Raw genomic sequence first — 9,184 nt, 5'->3', positions numbered from 1 at the left:
GTCAATATATTCACGTACTTCAAGATATAGTGTAAATATATGCGGTATATTGTAATTATTGCAGCAAAAAATAATATAGTAACCGTCATAATATTCAAGATAACTTAAATACAGCAAAGAGGAGCGAGGCACCGAGACTTCTGCCCCCAGTTATATAAAACACTATTTGACCCGGGGTCAATAGGTCCAAATGATGTGGTTTTTAGCTGTTAGAAAAATGCCAAATAGTTTATCTGAGCTCTGTCGAATCTGAGCTGTTCTACTCAGAATTTTTTTTAAGAGGTCTAAATCACTCATCTCACTTTAAATCTTAACAGAATAACTGTTGACACTTAATGTTGTTTTTATTCAATGATACATGCATAATTTAAACAATGTTACTGTAACATTTAAAGCCACTTACTTAATTTATTTGTCATTGAGTTTGATTGAGGACATGTTCACTGTGAGCAGCTCTGATAGGAAGTCTGGCTGAACTGCACCATAAGCCTCGACCATCATCAGTGTGTTTGCTGCTCCCACAATAACTTCAGCTTATTAAAAACTGATCGACATCAGACGGTTGTTTTTACATAGAGACCCTGAACAAACATGTGGACCAGTTGGAAAACCACTTTTGATGGAGCTCTGATGCATTTTAAATCGTTTTTAGAGAGAAATTAGTGGGAAAAGCCGCTGATCAGTGCTGTCCACGGCGGTGAGGAGGTGAGGTTTGGAGGCTCCTCAAACAGAACACAGAGATCATCAGAGCTCTACATGACTTCAATATGAAGAGACACTAGTCCGCTACCGGCTCCCTTCACCGTCAGCCTTCAGTACTTCTTCCACATTTAGTTTTGAGTCTTTATCAGTGAAGAGAAAACACAAGTGACTCTGCTTTCAGACCGCACTGAGGAGTCCCGGGATGGGTTGAGTCTCCACGGTTCTCATGGTGTGTTTAAGTCCAGCCCCCTGCTCTGAGCTCTTCATCAGTCAGTCAGACTCTCGTGTTCTCGTGACTACAAACACATCAACGATAGAAAATGCCGGCAGAAGAAGTTCCAGCTCCAGCCCCCGCGGCGCCCAAAGCAGCCAAGAAGAAGGCGCCCAGGCCGAAGAAGGCTGGTCCCAGCGTCGCTGAGCTCATCGTTAAAGCTGTGGCCGCATCCAAGGAGCGGAACGGCGTGTCTGCTGCCGCCGTCAAGAAGGCTCTGACAGCCGGAGGATACGATGTGGAGAAGAACAATTCCCGCGTCAAGACCGCCATCAAGAGCCTGGTGGCTAAGGGGACTCTGGTCCAGACCAGGGGGACCGGGGCCTCAGGCTCCTTCAAGATAAGCAAGACGGCTGTCGATAAACCGGCAAAGAAAGCCGCTCCCAAAGCCAAGAAGCCCGCAGCAAAGAAACCCGTAGCGGTGAAAAAGGCCAAGACAGCGGCAGCAAAGAATCCAGTAGCTGCTAAGAAATCACCCAAGAAGGCAAAGAAACCCACAGCGGCCAAGAAACCCGTCAAGAGCCCAAAGAAGGCAGCCAAGAGGCCCAAAAAGGCGACCAAGAGTCCCAAGAAGGTGGTCAAAAAGGCCCCCGCAGCCAAGGCCCCTGCAGCCAAGAAAGCCCCCGCAAAGAAGGCTGCCAAGCCCAAAGCCAAGAAAGCAGCACCCAAGAAGAAGTGAGCTGTTCTCAGTCTGAAGTACCAACGCTCCTATAAAAGGCTCTTTTAAGAGCCACCCACATCTTCCTTAAGAGCATTTTCCTGTTTGTTCAGAGGTTTTTAAGAGCAGAAATAAGTTACTTTTTATTTGAGACCAAAAAGTGACACATTTAAGAACGTCCCATTGTTCATATAGTTACGTAACACATCTAAACATACATACAGGAGCAGAATAAAGTAGCACAAATGAATCCACTTAGGGAGACAAACACGTTAGCTAGTTTGTATCGGCTGTGTGATGCAGCCTATATGGACTTAGTTGTAGCTGTATGACTGATTGTGGGAACAAGACTAAGCCAATGTCAGTGTTTTAAATCCAGTTGAAAGTAAACGCGAGCCACTGAATCAATTTCTTTAATTTCAAGAGTGAGCTGCATAACATGATGAATGTGCTGCAAAGGACATTTATAACCCAAAACATATCACGCACATTTTGTAAAACAGCAATACCTTAGTATATAGTATAACTATTATATAACAACTATAACATCATTAATAAGTATAACTTATTGATGATAATGTTGACTTACAGAACTTTAAAATCAGAAATGATGCACTGCTAGAACCCATTAATACCTCAAAGCATGTTTCAGCAATATAAAGTCGAGGGGTTTAAAGTGAGGTAAAACTAACTCTATAATACATCGGGTGAGATTGTTGCCCATTTGATTTCTCCAGGATACCAGCTCTCTATTGAGGAAGTGTGTGGCCCTTAAAAGGGCCTTTTGTTTATAATCAACGTGTGATTAGAGTTTAACCGCCGAAGCCGTACAGAGTGCGTCCCTGTCTCTTCAGAGCATACACCACATCCATGGCGGTCACAGTCTTCCTCTTGGCGTGCTCGGTGTAGGTGACGGCATCACGGATCACGTTCTCCAGGAAGACCTTCAACACACCGCGGGTCTCCTCGTAGATCAGACCGGAGATACGCTTCACTCCACCGCGGCGAGCCAGACGGCGGATAGCGGGCTTGGTGATTCCCTGGATGTTATCACGGAGCACTTTACGGTGACGCTTAGCGCCTCCTTTGCCGAGTCCTTTTCCTCCTTTTCCTCTTCCGCTCATTTTCACTGGTTGAAGTTTAACAACGAGATGAAGATCGCTGAAGGTTCACTGATATTTAGACCCTGTCTGAGGACGTGATAGAAGACAGAGGCGGGGCTTTTAGTCTTCTTTGGATTTTAATTACAGTTGATAATTATCTCTTTGCTGCATCAGCGCCACCTGCTGAACAAAAGCCTAAATCAGTGACACCATGTCTCCTACAAGCAAGAGTGAGACGTTGGTACTCAATAATGTACTTAACAAATTAACCAAAGTACAATATCAAGGACCATCCTGATGTGACTCAATGTAGACATGTTGACAGACAGTACTTTAGTATTCTGTCTGGTGTACTAGTTTCTCTTAGTGCTTTAAATCTCTGATGCCACACAGTAAAATATATTTGTCCAGGCCACTGTCATAATTGTATATCCTATAGAAAACATGGTTATTATACTTTTATACTTATTATGATATACGTAAACATATTATGATATACGTATATGATAAATATATATTTATCGTGGTCACATAGCAGCTCCACTGAACTACCGCCCTGCAGGAAGTCTGTTTACAAAGATCAGCCACACTGTATCACAAAGGTTTTCTCATCTCATAATAATGAGATACTATCTCATAATTTCGACTTACTATCTCATAATTTCGACGTACTATCTCATAATTATGACTTAGCATCTCATAATAATGAGATACGTATGCCATTGTTGGGGAAAATCTAAATGACTAATTATAAGGTGTGCTTTAAAAGCTTGGTGTCCTTATGTGTCCTTGTTGTGTGAACTGCCTCACCACAGTTGTTTAGTCTATGCGAAAGAACACTCAGCAGCATGTCCTGGATTGAAATGATAATAAGGACTGTGGGAGCGTTAAGATGGGTACAGAGCTATGTTATGAGAACTTAACCTCCTGACTACGACATGGCGTGGAAGCCATTTTGTGTGTGTGTTATGCTTTCGTGACGTATTGCCTGTGACACTGTATTGTTTACTTGGTATAAATATCCGAGGCTCAGAGTCAGACCTCTGAACAGCCTTGATCCATGTATACTGTATGTGAATCAACCCCGTCTCCTTCTTTGCAAAGAATAAATGTTAACTGATTAATGATTTTCCATCAGTCTTGCGAGAATTTTTCTAACAGCCATAATTATGACTTCGTGACTGAGGGCGGGGCGTAGCAGAGCAGGGTTACGGTTTAAGAAGGGACCCTGTTAACTGGCGACCTTCAGCCAAATGCGTCTCATGTTGTCGTATTAACGGCAGCTGTTGAAAACAGGAAGAGAACACGTAGCTGTCCTCGTGAATGCTGCATTTTTTAATTTTGCAATACAGTGTCAAACCTTCTCATATAGAGTCTTTGGTCAAAACATACCGGACTTGACGTTGGAGAGTCTTTTGAGGAAACGAGTCCACTCACGTTTGAATTGTCGCATGTGTTGAAACAGGAAGGGAGCAAGTTGCTCTGTAGCACAGTTTTAAAAACATGACCTACAATAAAACAAGGCAAAGCACAGTCAGCAGTAGCTATAAGAGCAGAGGGAAACCAGATCAACTTGTGACCACGCTGCGTGTTTACCGTGGAGCAGTTTGACGTGTAGGCCTACTACGGAGCAGTTTAGAATACAGCTGGTTTCTGAGACAAATCTTTGTAGCGCTGCAAATTAATGAGGCAGATGTTTGTGATGTTGTCATGAGGTGAAAATACATAATGTGGACAATAACGCATCAGAGGCAACAAGAAAAGCAAAGGACACATATGTCAAGTTGAGTTCATTCGACTCATTGTCTCATTATGAGATGCTAAGTCATTATTTTGAGATAGTATCTCATTATAATGACTTACAGGATCTTAATTATTGCCTCACAGTGACTGAAATGGGCTTCCATAGGGGCCCTCTGCCTCAGACACAAGTTTATATGCCACCATTTGTATTTTTATTTATTATTTTGTAAATCTTTTTAGTGTTCAGATGTTTGTATTTAGTTATACAATCACCAAGACGATATATAATATATTTTGTTTTTAACTTTTTAACAACTTTTTGTCTATTTACATCAGTGTAAAGTGTAAACTTTGCTCACTTGAAAGAGCTGAATATGTAGATTGAGATCCATTTTGATTACTTTCATACATTATATTTGTGACTACATGATTTTTTTTCCTCAGAATAAGATGAGTACATGAATACGTAACAGTTATGATCATTTTTTTTTAGGGGTGGTGGAAACATAATTGATAAAAAAAATGGAGGGTACTTTGGCTTTGTAACATTTCTCAAAATGTTCTTTTATCTCACTTTGTTTCTTAATCCAGTTTAATTGTTTAACACAAAACAATAAAATATTATTCCACACGAGGTTGGAGACTTCATAAATGTAGTTTATTAAACTCTGCTGGTATGTGGTACAGGTCCTTGAGATTTACTGCAAATAAAACATCCTGAGGGATCCCTCTACCAGGATGGCCTATTAGAGTAGAGAGTGGACAATTATGTAGTGCGTGGCAGTATCTGCTAGTGCAGCGGTTCCCAAACTTTTCAGGCCATGCACCCCCTTCTACATCCTGACCGGGTTCACGCACCATCAATCCCAGACCTTAACATTTTTTTAAAAAAGCAACAGAGCCTGTTGCAGTGTGAACACAAACCGAACACTGCAACATTGTATCATATTAATCCCTGAATCGGAACAAAGCTACATGTGTGAAAACGTTCTGAAACACTGCAACAATGTTTCAATACATTTCAGTTACACAAGGAGTCACTTTTAAAGAGCAATAAGGATGGCTAGGACACACGCACAGGCTCAGAGGCAGATTGCATCACATTCAATTTACAATTAACCAAACATAGCGGTTACATTGGCAGCTGGCCAACACACGTCTTCAGCGATTGTATCTTGCTATTCTGTAACTGACCAGATATGAAGCCCATAGTGCGTTTTTTGTAGACCAAACACATGAATGATACTGCAGTTGTTTTGGGCTGTTTTGCAACTCCTCCAATTTCGATATAAAAAAATGTAAGGGGCTTTTGACTTGCACTGGCATGCTTGGTGTTCAGGTGGCGACGTACATAAGAGGGCTTCAGACAGCTGTTAGCCCAGATATCATATTTCCTCTCGTTTTCCCCCAGTCTGATACTCGCTCTCGTTTCCTCATTTGTCACCATGACGCCGCGATGGGCCTATGTGCTCCCGATTTGTCTGCGCTATCCCTTCCTCCTTTTCGGTCTCCTCCGTCTCTCCCCAACGCACCTCGCAGTTTCTCTCGTCTCAGATTCCTCACTCTCTCTCTGTGTGCGCCTCTCTTTTATGACCGATAGCTTCAGACGTCCCACCTGACAGTTTCCCCAATTTCAGCCAGTTAGCATATTTGAATAATAATGATGCTGAATATCTATAGTTCATGTTATCTTGAGATAAATCCCACTTAAATTAATAACAGTATATCAAACATTAAGGCCAATTCACCCTAGTAATTAATAGTGTGGTTAATTTAATTGAACCTCGTTCAACCTTCGAAACACCAGGAAATCATCTTCAGATGAAGTGGGTGGCTCTTAAAAGAGCCTTTGTGTATTTGGTCTCCATCGGGTGTTTACTTGGAGCTGGTGTACTTGGTCACGGCCTTGGTTCCCTCAGACACCGCGTGCTTCGCCAGCTCACCGGGCAGCAGCAGGCGGACAGCGGTCTGGATCTCCCTGGAAGTGATGGTGGAGCGCTTGTTGTAGTGAGCCAGACGAGAGGCCTCACCGGCGATGCGCTCAAAGATGTCGCTCACGAAGCAGTTCATGATGCCCATGGCCTTGGAGGAGATGCCGGTATCGGGATGGACCTGCTTCATCACCTTGTACACATAGATGGCGTAGCTCTCCTTCCTGCTCTTGCGCCTCTTCTTGCCGGTCTTGGTGGCGGTCTTAGAGACGGCTTTCTTGGAGCCCTTCTTGGGCGCTTTGACGTTGACGTTGGCGTCAGGCATGATTCTTGATTTCTTCTGAGTCGGAAGATACTTCCAGAGGCACAGGATGGTCTATATATATCAACTTGATGCAAATTGCACTGTGCTGTTGCTTGCACAGGATTGGCTGTCTTCTGAGCGGGACTGAGCATGCGCCAAAGACCTAAACGTTTCTGTGAGCAGATGTCTCTAGTGTTTGAGTGACTAAAGTACTGTGCTGTTGCTTACACAGGATTGGTTATCTCCTGGTGTGGCTCTGAGCATGCGCTGAACAGGTTACCGTTCCCGTGAGACTCATTTGCTGTAGATCAGAGGTGTGAAAAGTGTTTTATTGACTGAAGAAGACAGGAAGTCAAGACTAACATCAGAACCTCACAAGTTGATACGTTCGGAGTTTACTATACCACAGCATAGAAATATTCAGCTGCAAGTAAAAGTCCTCCATTAAAACTATTTCTTAAGTAAAGACCACTGTTTGATGGTTTAGTTAAGGCCCACAAAATAGACATGGTTCAGCAGAAGTAAGTTACTCATTCGAGACGGAAAAATTATAAATTTAAGGACGTCCCATTGTTTATATAGTTACACACTATACTTAAGTATCAAAAAGTAACAAATCTAAACATGCATACAGGAGGAGAATAAAGTAGCGAAAACACATCCACTTGTAAGGACACAGACACATTAGACACTAACTAGTTTGTATTCATGTTTTATTTTCTGTGTGATGCAGCCTGTAAATGGACTTATTTGTAGCTGTATGACTGATTGTAGGTGGAAACAAGACGAAACAAATGTCAGTGTTTTAAATCCAGTTTACAGTAAACGTGAGCAGCTGCATCAACTCATCTGTCTGGAAGTTCAAGATTGAGCTGCATAACATGATAAATGTGCTGCAAAGCTTCACAGGAGAGACAGAACGCTGACAGGCTGAGAAACCTGCCACGGATGGATTATAACCGTAATACTTGCTCTGTAAAACCATATATATATTAATAATATATACAGTAAAACCAATCATTTCGTGCTCATAATGTAAAATAGAAATGAAAACATCAATTAAAATAAGGGATGTACAATTTAAAATAAATGAAATCATATGTAAAAGTGTGAAAGAAAAGAACAGATAAAACTCAAAACCAGATCTCAGACAGTTAGTGGCCTGATGTCTTCAGGAGTATCCACTGAACTTCAAAGTTTACTAAGCACCTACATTAAGATCCTAATTAACATCCTAAAATCCTTTACTTCTTTCAAGATATTTTCGGCCATCAGCCTCATAAAGCAGGTTATAGTAACATCTGTTAAATGTAACTTAGTGATCCGTATCTCACACACAGACGACCATCAACAGGTCTTTGATCTACAGACGTAAATGTAACGTTACTGACCAAGTTCAGCCCTTCTGGCATCAGTGCTTAATATTCTACAGAAATGCAGTTTGTGCTGTAAACATGTTCAGTAGATATTGGCAGAAGAAGAAAACAGAATCGTAGAATGATAATTTAATACAACACAAAATCTGTAGAGGAATTTTAGAAATTGAATGATACTTTGTGCTTGTTGAAAACAGTGCAGCTTACAGAGTTGGTGTGTGCCAGTGCTTGTTGGAACATTGCACCATTACAGTAATATCTATATTCAACATTAAGGGCAATTCATTAAGTCTGCCAAGTTAATATTTAAATGTATTTAAATTAACTTCATTAAACCTTAATGACACCAGGAACTCATCTTCAGATGAAGTGTGTGGCTCTTAAAAGAGCCTTTGTGGTGTTGGTCTCCATCGGGTGTTTACTTGGAGCTGGTGTACTTGGTCACGGCCTTGGTTCCCTCAGACACCGCGTGCTTCGCCAGCTCACCGGGCAGCAGCAGGCGGACAGCGGTCTGGATCTCCCTGGAAGTGATGGTGGAGCGCTTGTTGTAGTGAGCCAGACGAGAGGCCTCACCGGCGATGCGCTCAAAGATGTCGCTCACGAAGCAGTTCATGATGCCCATGGCCTTGGAGGAGATGCCGGTATCGGGATGGACCTGCTTCATCACCTTGTACACGTAGATGGCGTAGCTCTCCTTCCTGCTCTTGCGCCTCTTCTTGCCGGTCTTGGCGGCGGTCTTAGAGACGGCTTTCTTAGAGCCCTTCTTGGGCGCTTTGACGTTGACGGTTGCGTCAGGCATGATTCTTGATTTCTTCTGAGTCGGAAGATACTTCCAGAGGCACAGGATGGTCTATATATATCAACTTGATGCAAATTGCACTGTGCTGTTGCTTGCACAGGATTGGCTGTCTTCTGAGCGGGACTGAGCATGCGCCAAAGACCTAAACGTTTCTGTGAGCAGATGTCTCTAGTGTTTGAGTGACTAAAGTACTGTGCTGTTGCTTACACAGGATTGGTTATCTCCTGGTGTGGCTCTGAGCATGCGCTGAACAGGTTACCGTTCCCGTGAGACTCATTTGCAGATGTCTTTAGTGTT

General features: G+C 42.5%; 4 protein-coding genes across 4 annotated transcripts; 1 reads left to right on the top strand and 3 right to left on the bottom strand.

The window, feature by feature from the left end:
* Positions 1-1,022: 1,022 nt before the first annotated feature.
* On the top strand, positions 1,023-1,652 carry LOC306698713 (histone H1-like; the record flags this gene model as incomplete). The annotated part of the gene is made up of 1 exon (XM_079163169.1): positions 1,023-1,652. The coding sequence occupies one exon, from the start codon at positions 1,023-1,025 to the stop codon at positions 1,650-1,652; it is 630 nt and encodes a 209-aa protein (XP_079019295.1).
* Positions 1,653-1,917: 265 nt separating this feature from the next.
* On the bottom strand, positions 1,918-2,767 carry LOC306698717 (histone H4). The gene has a single exon (XM_079163173.1). The coding sequence runs from the start codon at positions 2,753-2,755 to the stop codon at positions 2,444-2,446; it is 312 nt and encodes a 103-aa protein (XP_079019299.1). The 5' UTR covers positions 2,756-2,767; the 3' UTR covers positions 1,918-2,443.
* Positions 2,768-6,352: 3,585 nt separating this feature from the next.
* Positions 6,353-6,733, bottom strand: LOC306698716 (histone H2B 1.2-like; the record flags this gene model as incomplete). The annotated part of the gene is made up of 1 exon (XM_079163172.1): positions 6,353-6,733. One exon carries the CDS (start codon positions 6,731-6,733, stop codon positions 6,353-6,355), a length of 381 nt encoding a protein of 126 aa, XP_079019298.1.
* Positions 6,734-8,204: 1,471 nt separating this feature from the next.
* On the bottom strand, positions 8,205-8,896 carry LOC306698715 (histone H2B 1.2-like). Its single transcript, XM_079163171.1, has one exon. The coding sequence runs from the start codon at positions 8,885-8,887 to the stop codon at positions 8,507-8,509; it is 381 nt and encodes a 126-aa protein (XP_079019297.1). The 5' UTR covers positions 8,888-8,896; the 3' UTR covers positions 8,205-8,506.
* Between the last annotated feature and the right edge of the window lie 288 nt (positions 8,897-9,184).

This window comes from Pholis gunnellus (genome assembly GCF_910591455.1).
Source record: "Pholis gunnellus genome assembly, chromosome: 7".
In the NCBI taxonomy this organism is placed as follows: domain Eukaryota; kingdom Metazoa; phylum Chordata; class Actinopteri; order Perciformes; family Pholidae; genus Pholis; species Pholis gunnellus.
Note: the sequence above shows the minus strand (reverse complement) of the source record. Positions and strands in the feature narration are given on the sequence as shown.

Excerpts from the sequence above, each read along its gene's own strand:
- LOC306698717 (XM_079163173.1), bottom strand. The coding sequence starts at position 2,755 with ATGAGCGGAAGAGGAAAAGGAGGAAAAGGACTCGGCAAAGGAGGCGCT.
- LOC306698715 (XM_079163171.1), bottom strand. The coding sequence starts at position 8,887 with ATGCCTGACGCAACCGTCAACGTCAAAGCGCCCAAGAAGGGCTCTAAG.